Source organism: Cervus canadensis, chromosome 11 (genome assembly GCF_019320065.1).
Source record: "Cervus canadensis isolate Bull #8, Minnesota chromosome 11, ASM1932006v1, whole genome shotgun sequence".
Classification (NCBI taxonomy): domain Eukaryota; kingdom Metazoa; phylum Chordata; class Mammalia; order Artiodactyla; family Cervidae; genus Cervus; species Cervus canadensis.
In genome coordinates, this window is record NC_057396.1 from 21,687,969 (window position 1) to 21,709,223 (window position 21,255).

At 52.7% G+C, this 21,255-nt stretch overlaps 1 protein-coding gene across 2 annotated transcripts; it reads left to right on the forward strand.

The window, feature by feature from the left end:
- The first annotated feature begins 3,695 nt into the window (after positions 1-3,695).
- On the forward strand, positions 3,696-16,787 carry HTR3A (5-hydroxytryptamine receptor 3A). 2 transcript variants are annotated; one of them, XM_043481771.1, is made up of 9 exons: positions 3,696-3,865; positions 6,070-6,236; positions 7,643-7,687; positions 8,806-8,915; positions 10,318-10,487; positions 13,239-13,399; positions 13,705-13,915; positions 14,024-14,245; positions 15,963-16,787. In XM_043481771.1, exons 1-9 carry the CDS (start codon positions 3,796-3,798, stop codon positions 16,259-16,261), a joined length of 1,455 nt encoding a protein of 484 aa, XP_043337706.1. In that variant the 5' UTR covers positions 3,696-3,795; the 3' UTR covers positions 16,262-16,787. The 2 variants fall into 2 exon arrangements, with proteins under 2 accessions (XP_043337706.1, XP_043337705.1); XM_043481770.1 differs by having other exon boundaries at positions 13,705-14,245.
- The last annotated feature ends 4,468 nt before the right edge of the window (positions 16,788-21,255 follow it).

Below are 21,255 nucleotides of genomic sequence, written 5' to 3' on the forward strand. Positions count from 1 at the left end.
GAGCTTAGCTTTTCAACAAAACTCATCAAGGTAAGAATGAGGACCCCCATCCATTCTGGGGATTAGAGCCAGAGTCCCATCAGCCTGGATCTCAAAGAGATGCTCTGGGGCTCAGTGCAAGCAGGTGGTTAAAAGGCCAGGCTTTTGAGTCTATAAGACTTAATACAAAAAAAAAAAAAAAGACTTAATACCACACTCTCCACTTACTGGCTATGTAAGTTTGCTTCACATCTCTGTGCCTCAATTTCCTCACCTGCAGTATGGGAGTAATATCTTCTTCACCGGAAGTAAGAATTAAATATGATAAAGAGCTTAGCACAATGCCTGGCACACAGAATGATTGATAAGGAGCAGGTACTGTTGGTGGCAGCCAGGTCCAGACCATTCCAAAGCTCAGACCAGGTCCTTATTAGGCGACAGGTCATGACAGGACATGATGGGACATCAAGGAAAGAAAGACCAAGACAGGGGAGATCATCCAGTGTCTGAGGACACTATTCCCCTACTCTCCTCCCTATAAAGGCCACTGCTGCCTCTTTGGGCAGGGGGACTCGGGAAACTGAGGCAGGCATCTTCCCATCCTCCTTGCTTCCACCCTTCCCATGAGCAGACAACCCCTAAGTGATTCAGCCTCCATGCCAAGGTGTGTCAGGTCCCCAGAACTGGGGAGTAGAAGGGCGGCCCCCATGCTGTAACCAAAGGTGGGATCCAGCTGTTCACTGCTCAAAAGCCAATAAAGAGGCGAGATTGGTGGAGAGGAAAGTTTACTTTATTTTGGATGCTGGCACCTGGGGAGAAGGGCAGACTTCTGTTCAAAGGCTGACCACCCCCACCCCAACCACTACAACCAGTGGGCAAGACTTTTTATAGGCTGGGGTGGGGGCTACACGTAGAAACAGCACAGCCAGCTCTGACAGTCGTCTTGAAATTGGTCATCAGTAGTGTGAGCAGCGTCATCTTGATTGTTTTACATACAATTAATCTTCAGTTCCGGGGTCTGTTTGTTCCCATTTCCCTGAGGCCAGTTCTCAGAGTCGTGGAAGTACAGCTAACAGTCTGGTCATTGTGTAGTTAACTTCTTCCAATGGGTGGGGGTTTCAGTATCTATAAGGCAGCTCATGGATATGGCTCAGAACATTATCTGTAGCCCTTGTAATTGTTGCTGTTCAGTTGCTATAGCCCTGAGGAGGAACTAAAGGTCATTGACTACGCTTAATGACTAAGCTATGATGACTTAGTCTTGTTGGACTATTTTCCCTTGTTTCTGGATTTTCTTGCTTTTTTGATTAAATTTATTCTTTGGCTGAAGCTTTTTCACAGTCAAAATGCAGGCTGAGGACATGGTGGGCAAGGCCCATAGGGTGCTGCTCGTTTCAGTGCTGCCTCCAGGGGAGAGAGGGATGGGTGTCATAGGGACCCGGTGAGCAAGTGCCAAGCCTGAGTGTCCAACCAACCGCTGGGCTTCCTGAATCCCTCTCCTCAAGGCTCTGGGGAGGAAGAAGCTGTATCTCCCACTTAGGACGATGGTGAGAAGCCACACGATTCCCCCAGCCCTTCTCTAGCAGATGGGCCCCTAATGGGGCCAGATGTTACGATGGGTTGCAGAATTTTTATAGGTTTATGGGTGTTAAAAGATCAGGCTCTTTGGTGGTAAAAGTTTTACAGACCAGTAAAAATCTACTGGGGAAGATGGGAAACATGCAGCTGTAATGGGAAAGGCTGGAGCCAGGAGCCTGGAGAATCTCAGCTCCATCCGTAACTAGCTTTGGGAGCCAAGGCAAGTCCTGGAGGCGCTCTGGGCTCTGGAGTGTTTGAACCTGGAAAATGGGAGCAAGAAAAGTGATCAGGGGTATATCATGAGACAGCATCGCAAAGGGTGGGAAGCTCCAGACACATGTGTGCAAACAGTCCTCCTTCCCATGGCGCCTGGAGCTGCCGGACTCAAAGGAAGCCCGGGGCTGCCGGCCCTGCAGCCTCTGAGCTTTTCACGACCCACGCTGGCCCGCTGCCATCTGCGTGTCTGCCTCCGCTCCCTGGGAGGAGCCTGGCCGTCTGCAAGCAGAGCTCAGGAATCAAATTAGCCAGGCCTCTGCTTTTCCCTCATCCCCACTGGCCAAGGAGAGTTCATCAAGGCCTTGCACTAATTCTTATCTTGTTTAAAAGGGGCAAAAGTGACTCCACAGTTTCATCGGAGGCAATTTACACCCCACCACTGGCCACGGCTCCAACTCCCCTTGTCTGGTGCGCCATCAAATCCATTAATAGGAAATTTCTTCAGGGGAAACCTGATTGCTGCTCCATCAGAGAGAGTCGCGCGGGCAATACATCTCCATCGGAGGCTGTGGCCTGCCCGGCTCGCTCTAATCCTGTTACCTAAGAAGCTAATTCTCAAATACACACACTGTGCCCATGACATGCTCTCTCCCACCCCCAACACAATCGGGCAGTCTCAGAGGGTCCCAGGAGCTCACTGCAGCAATGTGGGCTCGTGGGCCAGGGTCTCCAGGCTTCCTCACTGTCCCGAGGTGATCCACCCCATCCCTCCATGAGCCAGGGTCCCATTCCGGAAGGAACACCCACACTCAGGCCCCCTTGGGCTCAGGGCTCAGCATCTTCCTGCTGCGTCTGATTCCTCCTTCTTTTTTTCTTTTCCTCTTTTTGTCCCCCCACTTCTTGCCTTTTAATTCTGTTTTCCTCTTCCTTCTGTTTCCTACAAATTTTCCTGTCTTTTCCTTTTCTCCTTCCTTTTATGTTTTTTATTTTCCCCCTTCCTCTCCGGGTCTTTTCTACAGTTTTACCTTCTGCTTATTTTCATCTTCCTCTTGCTGCATTTTCCCTCCAGCTTTTGGCGCTGCCCCTTATAGAACAAGTTTAGTGTCTGATGCTCCTACCTTCCTGGCTCTGTCTTGGGGCTGGGGGGCCTGGCTCGGTGGGAGGCCTGGGACCCCAGGCCACCCAGGCCAGGACTTGGAGCAAGAAACAGGGGAGTGGGGTTGTCTCACGGATTCATACAGGGAGCCCCAAGGACACAGAATGGGCCGTGTAGGGGCAGTGGGTTTGTGTGTCTGGGGAGCAGTTAAATGTGTATGTGCTCTTTACTGATGATGCCCAGTCTCCTGTTTAGCCGGGGACACAGTGTCCCCTTTGGAGTAAGAGCATGGTCCTCCTGCTTCTCCAACCCCACCCACTCTGCCCCAGTTCAATGCCAACTCTGAGGGACCCTATGGACTGTAGCCCACCAGGTTCCTCTGTCCATGGGATTTCCCAGGCAAGAATACTAGAGTGGGTTGCCATGCCCTCCTTCAGGGGATCTTCCCGACCCAGGGATGAAACCCAGATCTCCCGCATTGCAGGTGGATTCTTTACAGCTGAGCCACTAGAAAAGCCCCGCCCGGCTCAAGGCTAGTGAGGGGTATAAGCGAAGGCAGCAGCCCGGAGCACCTCTCAGCACACAGGCTGCCCCCTTGCTCCAGGGCCTCCTGCAGCGCTCCGTCCCCGAGTTACTCCTTGGGGAACTTGGCCAGGCCACCTGGCTGAACGGGTGGACTAAGCTCCATTGGCCCCGTGACATCAGCCTGGCGGGCTTCCTCCCCTTCCCTCCCCGCCCTGAAACCTGATCCAGCGGAAGGACTGATTGCAGGAAAACTTGGCGGCTTCCCAGCCCTGGTGGCCAGGGGCAGCGTGAGGCTGCAGCCTCAGGAGGTGCGGGAGGCTGGCTGACATGACGCTGCTGGAGCGCGGGCAGGCTGGTCCTCCGCAGCGCTCACCCTGAAGGCCGCTCCGAGAGAAGCGACGATGCTGCCCTGGGTGCCGAGGGCGCTGCTCGGCTTGCTTCTGCCCACGCTGCTGGCACCACGGGGAGAAGGTAAGGAGACGGTGGGACAGCATGCAGCACCTGGGCGGCAGCGGACAGAGGAGGGGCAGGCAACGCTTAGTGCCTCCCAAAAGTTGAGGGGAGGAGGGTTTTGGAGCGGGTGAGGCAGCAGGAGAGTCAGGGATCTTACTGCATGTGGGCAAGAGAGAATTTCCACGCCCTGGGGGGATCCAGCTAGAAAGTTGGGCATCTCGAGTGTAGGGTGAGAGCGGGGCTTGCAGAGTGGGGCGTGGCACAGCCTGCTGTGTGGGAAACGCTTAGCGGGCTCCTCTCCTCTTTGCTGGGGCCCCCAGACTCATCGAAGGGCAGCTGTAAGGAAAGCTGGAGCTCTCTTGATCCCCTCTCTCTTGTTATAAACAGGAATGCTGTGGTCCAGAGAGGGGGAGGAATTCACCCAGGGTCACACAGCTCCGCAGCAGTAGAGACCAGGACAAATGTCATCTTCCCTGACTTCACTGCTTTCATTGTACGAGCTCTCTGGGCCTCCGTCTTCTAGAAAAGTTCCTTCAGGGGCTCAACTCAGAGAGCGCCAAACTTCTCTCTGCATTCCCTCACCCATCCTTTCCCGCCTCCTGGGGATACAAGGGGTTTTAGTCACAAAAGAATCCATCTCCTTTGTTGCAGACAATATTCATTCTCTCCCCCATGGGAAGGCTTTCTCTCCAGCCAGAGCTCTTTGAAGCCAGGGCGGGCACAGTTAGGACGTGCTTAAATACGCAGCTCTGAGGGGCTTAGGGGCACGATGGTTTTCCTCGTGTCGTTGGGGGTGGCTCAGTGGGATGAGCAGGCCCGGGCTGTGTGAGTTAAGACTGTGGTCTGGGGCTACTCTGGCTGAGGGGGAGCGCTGTCTCTCCCAGCACTGGTCCTTGGCTCTGAGGTCTGGTCAGAATCCCAGACGATAAGACCTGGGCTGTTGCTGGTGCAGTGAAGACACGCAGGGACCTGGGTCTGAATCCCAGCTCCCTTGCCTGCAGGGCACGGTACTCACCTGTCTGAGCCTTGGGCATCTTTATCTGTAACGGGGGCTCTGGTTACAGCCAGCCCAGGGGGGCTGATACTGAAATGAACCATATGCTCATTGATATTATTCCCAAAGGGGACGCTCAGTAAACATCCTCTCATCTTCCTCTCTCTCTCTGCTGTTGTTTTTCTGAAAGTTTATTGGGGAGCGGGGGAGGGGCAGGAAAGGGAACCTGCAGGACCAATTTTCTGTAGGGATTGCACGCAGGGTAGATGAGGTGGGAGAAGAAGCAATCTTGTCTGGAGAAAGCCCAGCCTGCCGGGCCCTGGGCTGTGAAAGGCCCCGCACCCCACCACCCCCAGCAGCGCCCTGTTTCCTCCAGGGTGCCCCCTCCCCCACCCTCTTTCACCTTCGTGTTTCTGGCATCTTTCAAGAAATGCTCTTACTGTTTCCCAGAGGGGCAACTGAGGTGCTCGTGTGAAATCCCCGCGCGTAGGGCGAGGACCAAGGTCTTGGGTTTCACGACTTTATCCTTGCAGGCCTCTGGCTCTGGGAGCAGCTTGGCTTCTACTGGCTTCCTCCACACCCTACCCCAGTCCTCTTCCCAACCCCATGAAACCAAGCCCAGAAAGCTAGACTAAGAAGGAGCCCCAGCAGGGACTTCTCGGGAGTTTGCATGAGCGTGGAGACGGGGCGGGCTCTCCCCGGGGTGGGTTCACTGGGTGCCCACCCTTCTCTCCTTGTCAGCTGTGGGCTGGGGTCCCGGGGACTGTGAGCTGTGCAGACGCTGAGCTCTGACCTCCGCTGAGGCTGACGCCCTGCAGACCGCTGGGCTTAGGACCTGTGCACTTGGGGCCACACCCTCTAGGGTCTCATGCCAGGGCCAGCTTCCCTCGGCTCCCAGAGCCCCTCGTCCAGGCCCCAGAGGCCCACCTCCTCTGGGAGGGCAGCAACTCTCAACCCTTCTCATCCTTGGCCGACTCGGGGCCTCACCTGCCTTGGGCCACCTACTCTCACAGCCCAGCTTCCTTTCTCATATAAATGGGGGCTGGGGCTACCCTTATGAATACCTTTGGGTTTTGGCAGGAACCTCTGTAGGCAAAAAATGCTCCAGAGATGGGAATTTCAGTCTGTGGGGCTATCTGGGAGTTCTGGGAGGTGGGATTAAGTGGGGACACATTTACTAGCTTTGAAACCAGGGGCAGACTCAGGCTTCGCTGTCTGTCCTTCTCAGCCAAGCACAGGGGGGACCCCCAGCCCCCCAACGCCTCCAGGCCGGCTCTTCTGCGGCTGTCAGATCACCTGCTGGCCAACTACAAGAAGGGCGTGCGGCCCGTGCGGGACTGGAGGACGCCGACCACCGTGTCCATCGATGTCATCCTCTACGCCATCCTCAGCGTGGTGAGCACCCGGCCCCACTGCCCTGCTCCAAGGTGGACCTTCTGAGTGGGAGACCATGTGAGACCAAGTCCAGGGTGGGCTTTTGGGTGCCCAGAGCCCCTGAGCCCTGATACCACAGCTCAGGATGCTCCCCAAACTGAAAACTGGAGTCACCTGCCTGGCTGCCTCTCCCACACCCTACGGCCCGTGGGTTGTGCATATGTGTGGTTCTTCACACATCGCACCTCCCTGTGTGAGCTGGATGAGGGTGCAGACTGTCCTATTCACCTCTACACCCTCACTGTCTTACACACGTCCTTGGCACATGGCGGGTGTTACGAAGTTGTGGTTGAAGAATTAATCATAAATAAAACAATTAATCAGTTACTGAAGTAGGGTGGAGTGCACTACCCAGCAGAGGAGGTTAGACGCTGGGCAGAGATAAATAAGAAGGTGACTGCAGAGAGGCAGGTGCTGCACCGGGGGAGGGTGGGCAGAACTGACTGCTCTGGCCATCTCTGCTAGAGTCAACTGGATGTTTCAGGAAGGGAAATTGGGAATTGGATGGAAGGGAGGGAGAGTGACGAATTTTTCCTTCTATGTGGGTCTGTACCTTTTGACTTCATGCTAAGGTAGGAAATAGGTGTAGATACATACATACAGATATAATTGTACAGATATACATCTATATGATGTTGTTATGTTGGTTTTTAGTCGCTAAGTTGTGTCCGACTCTGCAACCCCATGGACTGCAGCACACCAGGCTTCCCTGTGTTTCACCACCTCCCAGAGATTGCTCACACTCGTGTCCATTGAGTCAGTGATGCCATCCAACCATCTCATCCTCTGTCATCCCCTTCTCCTCCTGCCCTCAGTCTTTCCCAGCATCAGGGTCTTTTCCAATGAGTTGGCTGTTTGCATCAGGTTGCTAAAGTGCTGAAGCTTCAGCTTCAGCATCAGTCCTTCCAATGAACACCCAGGACTGATCTCCTTTAGGATGGACTAGTTGGATCTCCTTGTTGTCCAAGGGACTCTTAGGAGTCTTCTCCAGCATCACAGTTCAAAAGCATCAATTCTTTGGTGCTCAGCCTTCTTTATGGTTGTTATGTATGTCTTCTATTATTATCTTTTACTATGTTATTATTTATATATGTTTATGTAAAATATACACAACAAAATAGAAGATAATAGAAGACATATATAGGAATACACACACACATATGTTAAAAAAGAAATCCTTGAACTTCTTCCTAGGTGTCTCCTAGTAAAAGACAGATTTTTTTCCTGGCTGGCCCCTTTCCCCACCCCATTTCCACATTCTCAGGGGAGCAGGGACACAGAGCAGCAGCCCTTGTTGGGGCTGGTGTGTGCCAGGTGGGCTCCCAGCCCGCAGGGCCACCTTTGCTGAGCTCTCGTTCCTTCCACAGGATGAGAAGAATCAGGTCCTGACCACCTACATCTGGTATCGGCAGGTGAGCCAACCAGCCCCTCCCCCACCCCCATTTCCTGGGACTGGGGGGCGGGCAACCCTTCCTGGGGGCACTCCTCTGTCCCAGAGGAGCCGGGCCTTGGGCAGGGGAAAGAGGGGAAGAAAGGGGAGAGGAGAGGAGGGAAGAGGCTCATGAGATCTGGGGTCTCCTGGATCTGGGCCCCTCTAACCTCAGGACTGGGAGCGGGAGGCAGCTTAAAGATCAGCGGAGGAGAAATCCCCCATCCTCCCCTCTGGTTTCCAAGGTTTTTCACAGCATCTCTAACAAATGCTTGTCCTGCTTCTGCTGATCAAACACCTTGGTGACTGGCAGCTCAGAAGGCAGCCACTTTGCTTTCAAACAGCTCTAATTGCTAGAAAGTTCTTCCCTCTATGAAAGCAAAATTGGACGACGACCAAATCAGGTGATTGAAACAAGGATGATCCTGTCACTGAGTCTTCCCATCACCAGCCATTTCCCCACTCCTCCAGCTCCTGATGGGTGCTGCTCAGGCAAGGTGCGAGGAGGACTCTTCGACAAAGTGACACAGTGGCATTTACATTTTAGACCAGTCATTCTGACAGGGTAGTGGAGGAGGCATTAATCAAAATTTAGCAACAGCCATGTCTACCCTGTGAGGTGCATACTATTATCCCTATTTACATATGTGCAGATCAAGACCAAAGAAGGGATTTGTCTAAGAGGAAATGGCAACCCACTCCAGGATTCTTGCCTGGAAAACGCCATGGACTGGTGTAGTCTGGTGGGCTACAGTCCAAAGGGTTGCAAGGAGTCGGACATGACTGAAGTGACTTAGCCCACATACCTCAGTTGATGGCTAGGTGGTTTATAACATTAGAAAGGATTGGATAACTTCCCCGGGGGAGGGGCTACATCTGTCTGTGTTGTACATATTCACATGTAGGGATGTGTGATTGATTGCAGAGGGGAAGGGACTCTTGGGTACCAGTGAGTAACCTGAGTGCCACTGACACCCAGATTCTCCCAAGAAGACGCCCGCCCTGTTGCTTGGGCTCTGAGCGGTGAAGTTGGCCTGAGTTGCAGACGACCCCACCCATGATGGACTGGGTCACCCATGATCATTCCTGCTTCTCCCCTAGTACTGGACTGATGAGTTTCTCCAGTGGAACCCCGAAGACTTTGACAACATCACCAAATTGTCCATCCCCACAGACAGCATCTGGGTCCCAGACATCCTTATCAATGAGTTGTGAGTACTGTCATCAGACGCTTGGCAGCCAGGGGCGCGGGGGCTGGGGATGGCGTGGGGTGAGAGATAAGATCCCTGCTGTTGTATTTGAGATGCTCCACCAGATCTGCAGAAATGGAGATAAAGTTGCATTGGGCCCTCATTCCCCTTTATCTTTTTCTCCCTTTCTTTTCTTTTAAAAGCTCCTCTTTTTCTATGTCTGATGCTGAAACTTTGCTCTTCTCCCTGACCCAAGGATCCCTTTCCAGGAAGAAAGGAGGCCAGTGAATGAATCCATATTGCTATAATAGTCTAATGAAGAGCAGTGTTTTTAAAGGGGACAGGAATATTTCTGAAAGGAATAAAGTGCCAGCAATGGTTACCGCTCCTGGCCCAGAGGAGACTTGGGGCCAAGAGACACTCAAACTTTTAAGCCACACGTGTGCCTGAGTGGGCACAAATTGCACGCCAGGGTGAAGTGGGTCCCACCAGCCTTTATTCCCAGCAGCCAACATTCCTTCTCCCCGTCCTTTAGGCTCCACTGCCTGGGCTTCTGAATCCAAGGGCTGGGAAGATGGCTGGGGAGACAGATGGAAGGAGAAGGTGGCAGGGGCCAGCTGTCCTCCACCCAGTACCCAGTGCATCGCCCACGTCCGGGGGTGCCGCTCGCAACTCAGGGAGGCAGCTGACTCAGAGCCTCACTCCCTGCAGAGCTGAGGCTGGAGGGACCGGGGATCTCCAGTTTCAGGCTGGATCTCCATTTTCAACACTGAAGGAGCCTTGGTCTTGACTTCTTGTCTCTCAGCCTGATGCCACAGAAGGCCACAGGCTCAGCACCCCCGGCTTAGCTCCAGGGCTCCCCTAGGGGAGCTCAGCCTGGGGTCTGCCCAAAGAGAGTGGCTTCTTATAGGACTTCGCTACATGCCCTGATTCTTCTCAATGATTTCTCCAGTTCTGTCCCCACCCCCCACCCCTGGAAATGATTGTTTTCATTTCAAGTATTCCTAGGGATGGAACCCAAGGGTCTGCTCTCCCACCAAGCCTGCCCGTTGCCCACGGGCTGTCCATCCTGGGAGCTGAGCTCTGCCCATCCCGGGTGGGCGGCATATGGGGGACCGCTGGGTGTTCTTATGGTCCAGGGCTTTGGGGCCCATGGACTCCTGGCTTGCATTTCGTGGCTAGGTAGCCAGGGGGATAAAGGTGAAATACTCTTTAACTGCTTGAAAAGTGGCCTTGGCAATGGCAGGTAAGGAAGCCTGAGATAAGAAGCTTGGACAAGCGGAGGCCAGACAAAACTGCCAGCTTGTCCTGTTGTCCGGGCCGTCTCTGCATTTCTTTCCCTGCCGAGCTGCTCAGAGACTTTCTGACATCCAGGGCTTGACCTGCTTCTTGAGCCCCAAACCCACCCCTCTTCCCTGGCCAGTGTGGACGTGGGGAAGTCTCCAAACATCCCGTATGTGTATGTCCGGCATCATGGCGAGGTCCAGAACTACAAGCCCCTCCAGGTGATGACCGCCTGTAGCCTGGACATCTACAACTTCCCCTTTGACGTACAGAACTGCTCGCTGACCTTCACCAGCTGGCTGCACAACAGTGAGTCCAGGGGCTTTGGGAGGTGGGAGAACAGGTGGGGGCCCAGGGATGCCTGCATGAGGAGCACCCCCAGGGATGTAGTCTCCCTTCTCCAATTCGCCCACCTCTTATTTGCTCAGCCTCTGTTTCTTCATCCTCTAAATGGCACTGACCATGTCACCCTCGTCTCCTCCCTCAGCTGTCCTAAGGATGGAATGAGGCGGTGTAAGCTGAGGGCAAGATGCTCGGTCAGGGATGATGCTTTTCCCAGATCACAAGTAGGATCTGGCACGAAGTGTCTTTCAAATCTATGCACTTCTTTACTGATGGACCCTCCCCCCAGCACCAGCTCCCTTCACCTCCTGCCCAGGTTACTGCAGCAGCCCCTAGCAGTCGGCCCCCATTCATTCTCACCCCCACACCAATTCATGCTCCTCACAGCAGCCAGAGAGATCTTATGCAAACGCAAACCTGGGGACTTCCCTGGCAGTCTAGTGGTTAAAGCTCAGAGCTTCCAATGCAGGGAACTCAGGTTCCATCCCTTGTTGGGGAAGTAACAGCCCATGTGTGTGTGGCCCCCCGCTCCCCAAATTTTTTTAATTGAAAAGTCATGCAAACCTGATCATGTCTCTCTCTACTTAAAGCTCCCAGTGTTTCCCCAGCACTCCTGAGACAGGATCCAGGTCTCTTTCCTGGTCTCCAGAACTCTGCGCACAGACACCACTCGGGCTCACCTCTACTCACTGCCCGGCCCAGCTGCCTGCCTTCCAGGGCCCCAGCACCCCTTGTTTTTTCCCTCACTCACATGCTGCTTCCTCTCCTTGGACACCTTGCCCCTCCCTCTCCTTTTCTCCTTCTGGCCCCACTCCTGCCCTCTGACACCTGCGGCATATAGGATCTTAGTTCCCCAATCAGGGATGGAATCCACCACCCCTGCATTGGAAGTGTGGCGTCGTAATCACCAGACCTCCAGTGAAGTCCCTCAGTGAAAGAAAGTGAAAGTGTAGTCGCTCAGTCCTGTCCGACTCTTTGTAACCCCATATACTGTAGCCCACCAGGCTCCTCTGTCCATGGAATTCTGCGGGCAAGAGTCCTGGAGTGGGTAACCACTCCCTTCTGTCCATTCCTTTCTCCAGAGGATCTTCCCAATCCAAGGACTGAACCCAGGTCTCCCACATTACAGGCAGATTCTTTACCGTCTGAACCACCAGGGAAGCCCAAAGTCCTTCTACACAACTTCTAATCACAGCGTCCACATCAGTTACTCTGTAAACCCCCTCTCGTCCCCCAAACAAGGCACCTCCATCACCCAATTTTATAGGCTCTAGTTTTCTCTCTACTTCTGTTCATTTGTAAAGACTTATTTCAATGTCTACTCCTCCACCAGATGGAAACTTAGAGAGGGCAGGGACATGATTTCTGGCCATGATTAGCTCCCCAGGGCAGTGCCTAGCACAAAGGAAGATGCTTGACATCTTCCACTGAGTGGATGCATGCTGGGTGCCCTCCCAGGTCCAGTGAAGTGAGCATCACCCTACTGCACAAAGGCACCCTCCAGTTCTATCCTGATTTTATTGCATTAACTGTAAATGACAAAGGTAATACTTAACTCCCTTGAACAAAAGTCATCATTGCAAATAATCTTTGACCTTTGACCTCTACTCTCAATCCCAAACTCTTACCAACAACTCCCTGCACCAAGACTTAATTTTTATCAGCATATATATATATGAAATGATATATATATACTGATATATACTTCATGTAATATGTTCTTCCAGATCCTTCTCTAGCCTTTGAATACAAACACATACATGCACATCAATGGAAAGTGCCCAGAAATTGCTTTATGGGTTTTTATTTTACATAAATTTAAAATATTTTGTGTTCTCTTATATACTGGCACCTGAGTCTTTTTACTTAATAACCGGTCTTGGGCATTTTTCCAGTTAGTGCAGAGTTAGCTCCTCCTCATCAGTGTTGACTGCTGTAGAATAGTTCATGGTTGGACTGCATAAACTTTATAAAGCATTTCCCTGGTTGGTGAGAATTTAGATCTTTCACAATATTTTACTGCAACGGATACTGCTGTCTTCTGGTGCATATGCATGTCTGTTTCACTAGTATAGATGCAGAGCAGTGAAACTCCGGTTCTGTGAGGATTTTGCTTATTTTTCTAGTTCATCTTTAAAGACAGGCAGCTCAGGGACTTCTCTGGTGGGCCAGTGGCTAAGACTTCACGCTCCCAAAGCAGGGCGCCTGGGGTCGATCCCTGGTCAGGGAACTATATCCTGCATGCCACAACCTAGATCTCTCAAACTAGATCTCTCACATGCCATAACAAAGATGTGGCATAGCTGCATAAATAAATATGAAGGCAGGCATCTCTATCAAGACAAAGATGAGGAAAGCTGCCTCTTGCTCCTTGCTCATTGCCTAAATGAGAAATTCTAACAGGAAACCTAGAGGGGTGCTTGAAGGTATGAGTGTGTGTGAGAGACGGAGGGAGACAGAGACAGGAAGAAGACATTCTTATAAATAGTTTGCCCGGTTGTTTGCATTTTGCTGGTCTCCATCCAAGGCCCGTGCCCTCCGTACAGCCCCACTGCACAGACAGGCACACGGTGCACTATGACCTCAGCTTACAGCCAAGTAACAGGCTGCAGATTAACAGCTGGGGCTTGCGCCACGTCACGTGGGTGCTGCCCTGCCACCACAGGGTCTGGCATGCCCTGGCCTGGGCTCCAAAGCCGCCCGTTTCTCCTGTCTCAGTCCAGGACATCAACATCTCCCTGTGGCGCCTGCCCGAAAAGGTGAAGTTCGACAGGAGCGTCTTCATGAACCAGGGCGAGTGGGAGCTGCTGGGGGTGCTGACCCAGTTTCAGGAGTTCAGTATAGAGAGCAGCGACAGCTACGCAGAGATGAAGTTCTATGTGAGTGGGACACACCCCGGCAGGCGTCAGGAGGCACATGGAGAAGAACCTCCGTGGCCCTTTCCCAAGTACGGGGTGCCCTGCAGCCTCAACGAAGCGGTTGGGGAAACACAGCCGTGCTGTCTCTTAGCTTTTCCTGAATGGCCACGAGCTTGGATCCAGAGACAGCATATGGGGTTTGTCTACATCTTTCAGCAGTCCAGGCTGAAAGCTCCATGCAGCAAGAGGATCTGGGATGGGGAGGGGGGTTCCTGGGCCCAGAACCTGTCTGCCCCCACTCATCCAAGCTCTTCTCTCGATCCCAGGTCGTTATCCGCCGACGGCCCCTCTTCTATGCAGTCAGCCTGCTTCTGCCCAGTATCTTCCTCATGGTCGTGGACATCGTGGGCTTCTACCTGCCTCCGGACAGTGGCGAGAGAGTTTCCTTCAAGATCACGCTCCTCCTGGGCTATTCGGTCTTCCTGATCATCGTGTCCGACACGCTGCCGGCCACGGCCATCGGCACGCCCCTCATCGGTAAGGCCGGCTCCCTGGGAGGAGCTCCCTGGGGCCGAGGGACCGGCGCCTCTCCTTCTCCTACCTCCCCTGTGTGTCTCCCGCCCGGCCCCGTCCCGGGGCACACAGGTGTCTACTTCGTCGTCTGCATGGCTCTCCTGGTGATCAGCTTGGCCGAGACAATCCTCATCGTGCGGCTGGTACACAAACAGGATCTGCAGCAGCCCGTGCCCGCCTGGCTGCGCCACCTGGTTCTTGAGAGAGTTGCCCTGCTCCTCTGCCTAGGGGAGCAGTCGACTCCCCGGAGGCCCCCGGCCACCTCCCAAGCCGCCAAGACCGATGGCTGCTCAGGTGAGACAGGATCGGGAGAGCCCCACGTGGAGGGGAGCTTCTGGCCTGGAGGCAGGGACTTGGGGGTGCGGGAGGCTCTGGAGGGCTCACCAGGCCAGGGAGCCGGGGCAGGGCCTGCAAACTGGGTACCGTCCTGCACCAAGAACTCGTGGCAGACTTCAGCCCAAGGCGTCAATCAAACCCCTTCCTCACTTTGTATTCACTCATCAGCCTGGGTGGAGGGGAAGAGGGTTTAGGAGTCCCAGAGACTGAGCGTGTCAGGACCCAAGACCTCTGGGCTGAGGGTGACCTCGCCTGCGATGGATCCCAAGGGAGGTCAAGTGGATGCCCCTCAGGCACTTATAGGGCTTCCCTGCTGGCTCAGCAGTAACGAATCTGCCTGCAATGCGGGAGACGCGAGCCTGATCCCTGGGTTGGGACGCTCCCCTGGAGAAGGAAATGGCAACCCACTCCAGTATTCTTACCTGGGAAATTCCATAGGGTCTACAGAGGAGCCTGGTGGGCAACAGTCCCTCGGGTACCAAGAGTTGGACATGACTTAGCAACTAAACAATGACAACAACAGGCACTTACAGGACAACTACCCTCCTGTTGTTCAACACTGCAGCCTGGTTCCTAACACTCTCTTATTGGAATCAGCCAAAGAGCAGGCCCTTTAGAATTTCAAACATCTATGAGGCAGAGAGACAGGGCACAGAGGGATACTCGATTCCTCCTGCTTCTGTCGGTGGTGATGGTGGTGGTGATCGATTGGTTGGTTGATTTCTTGAGCACTTTATCAGGTGTGTGCGAAGCATCTTCTGTGCATTATCATAGGTGATTCTCATGGTGACCCAACAGGATCCTCATTTTCATTTTTCAAATGAGGAAACAGAAGCATAAAGAGGCCAAACAGCTTGCCCTAAGCCACAGAGCCAGGACCTGACGAAGCCATGATTCAAACTCAGGCTCATCTGACTCCAAGCTGGTGTTTTAAACCCTCCACCCTTCTCCCCTCCTTTGTGTCCTCCTCTGGCTGGGGCCTGGCCTTTCACAGATGTTTGGTTAACCTAAGACCATCTCATCATGAGTTCGTGCGATAGACTAATGCCTAATTCTACTGCTCACCCGGTGAAGGCAGTGATCCGAAGGTGTATTTTCTGGTCCAGAAGGATTCAAAATCATGGAGAGGAGTGCAGGGAGGTGATATGATGTAGTGGACAAAGCAGTGGATTTGGAGTCCGGATACCTGGACCTTGGTGTCCTCACCGTTAAATAATGCTCTGGCTGTGTCATCGCAGGCTAGTCACTTAAACTCTCTGAACTTTCACATCTTCATATGAAGAGTGTGGTTAGTAATCACTCCCAGTCTTCCTCTCCATGGGGTTGCTGGGAGATTCAAATGATATAATGGATATCAAATGGCTAGGGAAAGCCCTTGGGTTAAAAAAAAATGCGTGCGCGAAGGATAAACATCAAATTCATGGTCTTGCTGACCTGGGGAGGGATGACGAATTTGATTAAGGAGGGAGGATATACAGCGATCTTCAACTGCATCGGCTTTCTTTATTTGCTTAAGTTGGATGGTGGGTACCCAAAGATGTAAGTTATTCTTCGTACTCTTTAGGTCTGAAATCATACATCGTAAAAATGTCTGAGGCCTTAGAAACGTAAAGGTCAGTGTTCACACGAGCCTGCTGGGTCTCCCTCCTTTGCCAATGCTCTGTCCTTCTTCTAGACATGGGAAACCACTGCAGCCATCTGGGGGGACCCCGGGACTTGGAGAAGACCCCAAGGGGCAGAGGCAGCCCTCCCCCGCCGCCTCGGGAGGCCTCCCTGGCGGTGCGCGGGCTGCTGCAGGAGCTGACCTCCATCCGGCACTTCCTGGAAAAGCGGGAGGGGAGTCGGGAGGTGGCCCGGGACTGGCTGCGTGTGGGCTCCGTGCTGGACCGGCTGCTCTTCCGCATCTACCTGCTGGCGGTGCTGGCCTACAGCATCACCCTGGTCACACTCTGGTCCATTTGGCAGTATTCCTGAGTGGGTCCAGCCCAGCGCCCGGCCACGGGGGAGTGGGGAAGGGGGGATGGTGCTTGCTAGGATGGGGATGGGGGAATTTCAGGACCAAGGGTCACCGGTGATGTTCTCAAAGCACACGTACAGTTCCTGCCTGTTTCCAGTGCCACTGCATCACAGCAGTCCCAAACCAGGGCCTTCACTCTCCCTCCCCCAAACTTGGTGTTTAAGATTCTTCCATCCTCATCCACTCCCCTGCAGGCCCATTATAGCTTTAAAACACACTCCTGGATCAGAAGAAACACACACGTGGCCTGACTTCACTCTCTCTAAACATCAAGCCTCAGTTTCCCCAAGGGCGTGTCCCTGAACTGGCACTTTGGAATTCTGCTCACCCCTGCAGCCTTGTTTTGAGGTGGAGATAAGCCAGCTCTCTGCCACATGGGCCTCATTACTCTGCATTAGGTTCATCCAACCCTAAGGTCTCCCTGCTCACCTGTGGCCATTTCCCTGAACACCCACCAGATGAAGGAGATAATAAAATGCGATGAATCCCTAAACTCTCTTATTGGCCCTTTGTCAGCATCCAGGTGGATGGAAGATGAGGTCTGAAGTTACTGGTGGTAAAGAGGTTGGGAAATTAATCTGTGGTTTCAGATGTTTGGTGCTTTCTGGCCCAAGGAATTAAGAGGTGACCAAATGGTGGCTGTTCTGAAGGAGACAATTGGAGGTGGGATTCAAGGTGTGAGGATCAGAACCATGAACACTTAGCAGCGGGGCGGTGGCGAGAATGATGCTCAGTTCTGTAATCCCCTGGAAAGATGATGGAAGGGTCTACATAGTCCTGTTATCAATGTGGGCTCACGGCCTCTTGGGAAGCTGAGAACCCGCTCTCTTCCGGCAAGAACGTCAGCACCACGGCCAGCACCCACTGGTTTGGTGTTTGAAAGCAGAGAAGGCGAAGTCTTGCGTTGATCTAGCTCCTTCGGGAACTCTTAGCAGCTGACCCCTGGCATATCCACCAGAAAGCAGGACCATGAGGGAAAGAGAGTCCAAGGCATGGTCTCTGATCTTACATATCAGATCCTGGCCCCTCTCTCACACATCAGGGTTTAAAGATACGATAAGGAACATCACAGGCTTCCTCAGTGGCTCAGCAGTAAAGAAACTGCCTGTAATGCAGGAGACACGGGTTCGATCACTGGGCGAGGAAGATCCCCTGCAGAAGGACATGGTAACCCACTCCGGTATTCTTGCCTGGAGAATCCCATGGACTGAGGAGCCTGGCAGGCTACAGTCCTTTGGGTCGCAAAGAGGCAGACATGACTGAAGCAGCTGAGCATGCAGGCATGCACAAGGAACATCCAAACTCCATCACTCCCTCCACCTAGCAAGTATTCAGAGGAAAGGAATGCTAGCACCCACTAAGAATGATGGCTGGGGGTCTGCTGTGTTTGCCTGAGACTTTCTCTGGTTCTTCCTTTCTCATTCCAGTCTTAGTCTCCCTGTCTCGGGCTGCCTGTCTCTTAGGAACTGAAGTCTTCCAGGCTAAATGAAAAGGACTTCTTAAAATATCTAGGATGAGCTGTTCCAGGCTGGCCAACTATAAGGGGTTCAGCGCGGAATACCTGAACTGATACCTTCCCTTGACCCCAAGCTCTTGCATCTCTAATTTTCAGACCATCTAAGGAGGCTGGATGGAAGGCAGAGCCTTGAGAACTTCGTGTCTGAAAAAGCCCAGAGGCTGAGGAAGCAGGCTTGTCTGGTTTAGATTCCCTGACCTGCTTTTCATCCAGCCTCCCCAGCAGAAGGAACTCATGAAATATCATCTAACCGGTTGCTGCTTTCTAATATAAGCTGGGATGAGTTTCATCTGCTGCTTCCACCTCAGACATATGTGCTCTTGATATTAGTAAAGGATTTTCCTGTGTTTTGTTGATGCGTAGGTTTTCCAGAAAAAAAGCAGGAGACTGTGGGGCTGGAGATTGGCTCCCATTCACAGTGGGCTTCCCAGGTGACGCAGTGGTAAAGAATCTGTCTGCCAATGCAGGAGAAGTAAGAGACGCTGGTTGGATCCCTGGGTTGGGAAGATCGCCTGGAGGAGGAAATGACGACCCGCTCCAGTACTCTTGCCTGGAGAATTCCATCCACAGAAAAGCCTGGTGGGCTACAGTCCAAGGGGCCGCAAAGAGTGGGACACAACTGAACAACCAAGTACACGCACAAGCACACAATAGTTGCCTCCTGCTGAGCAAAGGCTGGGATAAAGATGTTTATCTTATCCCGCTTATCCTGTTTATCCCGACTTTCTCAGGATGATCCTGGCAGCCCATGCTTGGGAGCCTGGTCTTGGGATCAAAGCTGTTCCACTCCACTCTCCACTTGGACTTGCTGGGCCAAGTCATGCAGTCATGGGCCAGTCATGGGTCTCATGTCTCAGGCCAGAGAGAGAAAGCAAGCTGGACGGTCTGGCACCATCCATGCACCGCTGATCAGTAAGTGGGTGGCTATTGACAAAGTGTCCAACCAAAGAGCTAGTAAGACACTCATCAACCTATTGATTCCCCATCTCCCCCTCCCAGCTCTTCACCCACAATCAATGGGGCAACAGAGCCCAGCGTGGAGGCAGCCAATTAACCACCTGGAGAATGAGCCACGTGTAACATCCTCCGCTCCAGTAGCCACAGCCAATCAGCTCATCGATCCAGCAACCAGGCTGGGAAACTGAGGCCCGGGGCCGAGATTCCCCAGGTTTACTCACTCCTGTCCATCAGTATTGATCTAGGGAGCGGCCCAAGCAGACCTTTACCCGGTCTGGGATATGAGAACATGTGGAAGCTCCCTCCACCTGAATCTCTCCCAGAACTTCCCTTCTGCTCCTTCCCTCTTCTTCTGTCTGAGGCAGAGAGAGAAAACCAGAAACCACCTGTGTCTTTTTTTTTTTCTCTTATCTTTCTATTTTTATTTTTAATTTATTTTTTCTTATTTAAGCCAATTTTCTCTTTCTTTAAACTTTTAATTTTATATGGAGTATAGTCGATTAACAATGTTGTGATAGTTTCAGGTGAGCAGCAGAGGGACTCAGCCATACATACACATGTATCCATTCTCCCCCAAACTCCCCTCCCATCCAGGCTGCCGTATAACATTGAGCAGAGTTCCCTGTGCTAGACAGTAGGTTCCTGTTGTCTATCCATTTTTAAATATAGCAACGTGTACATGTCTGTCCCCAAATCCCTACCTATCTCTTCCCCCGGTAACCACAATGTTCCTTCTCTTAAGTCTGTGAGTCTGTTATTTATAAATAAGTTCATTTGTATCATTTCTTTCTAAATTCCACATATAAGCAATATCATATGATATTTCTCATTCTCCACCCAAGTCTTTAAAAGCAAGTGCTTCTGAGAAGCGCCCAGTTCAGTTCAGTTCAGTCGCTCAGTTGAGTCTGACTCTTTGCGACCCCATAGACTGTAGCACGCCAGGCCTCCCTGTCCATCACCAACTTCCGGAGATTACTCAAACTCATGTCCATTGAGTCAGTGATGCCATCCAACCATCTTATCCTCTGTCATCCACTTCTCCTCCTGCCCTCAATCTTTCCCAGCATCTGGGTCTTTTCAAATGAGTCAGCTCTTCGCATCAGGTGGCCAAATATTGGAGTTTCAGCTTCAGCATCAGTCCTTCCAATGAATATTCAGGACTGATTTCCTTTAGGATGGACTGGTTTGATCTCTTTGTTGTCCAAGGGACTCTGAAGAGTCTTCTCCAACACTGCAGTTCAAAAGCATCAGTTCTTCAGCGCTCAGCTTTCTTTATAGTCCAACTCTCACACCCATACATGACTGCTGGAAAAACCAGAGCTTTGACTAGACAGGCTCTCTATAGCTCATCTCCACTCCTCTGCTGCAGCCTTCTCCACTCACCTCTGAAGAGTCCCAGTTCTCACCTCCTTTCCCATCCACACTGCTTTCTAAACCTGTCATTTCTACTCAAAAGATTGCCTTAAAGGACTTGAAAGAGCCCAGCCTGAACGACCCAGTCCTATATAGAGCTCCCAGCTGTGGAGCTCACCGCCTGCATTTCAGCGAGGCTGCCTTTCCCGCCCGGCGGGGTTCATCTGCGCTCCACGACCCCAGCCCCCCTGCAAGAGTGGACATTCCGCGGCTCTGGCGAGGGTCCAGGCGAGCAGCGGAGCTCAGAGTCAGGGTTTGCGCTTAGGGGAGATTCCGCTCAGAGCCCGGGAAGGGAAAGTTGCCTGCTGCCGGGAGGGGGAGGGTGCGCGCTCGGAGAGGTGTGGTTCCGCACTCCCCAGCCACATCCTCGTCCTCCCCCCGCCACCAGACTCTGAATCAATACATTTTGAATCTAATCTAATAACAGAGATTTAACGAGGGGATAATGCTTGTGGAGCGGCCCGGCGCTTTGTCTCTTCTTGCAAGCGGCAGCTGGGGCCCATTATCTGGGGACAATGCCCCATGCTAATCACTCCCTCTCTCCTCCCAGGGTTTGGGGGGAGGGTGTTGGGCAAGAGAGGGCAGCTCCTCCCCTGATTGGAGGGGAGTGGAGGGGTGGGAGAGGGGGGAAGACGTCGAGAAGGGTCTGGCTGGGGGCCCCTCTCGATTGTCTTGGCCTGACACCAACCCCATGGCCTGGTCCCCACACTGTCCATCCCGAGTAGTCAGGGCTGGAACCCGAACAGCACAGCGCACAAACAGCAGACAATTACCCATCAGCTGCAGTACCAGGGGCTGGGAGTTGGGTGGGTTTTGTTGGTTTTTTGTTTTTTGTTTTTTTTTTTTTTCTTTCGTCTATCTTGGTCCTCTGTAATTTAAGCTCTCCCATTAAGGCCTGTGATTGGCCGGCCCTGACTGTCATGGTTAGAGAATTAAACCCTGCTTTTAGAGACCAAGAATACCCTTCTCTGAGACAGAAGCCTGTCCACATGCTCTCTCTCTCCTATCTGGGACCTTCTGTCTGGACTTGACCTGAAGGAAGATGGGTGAAGGTTAGACTGCAGG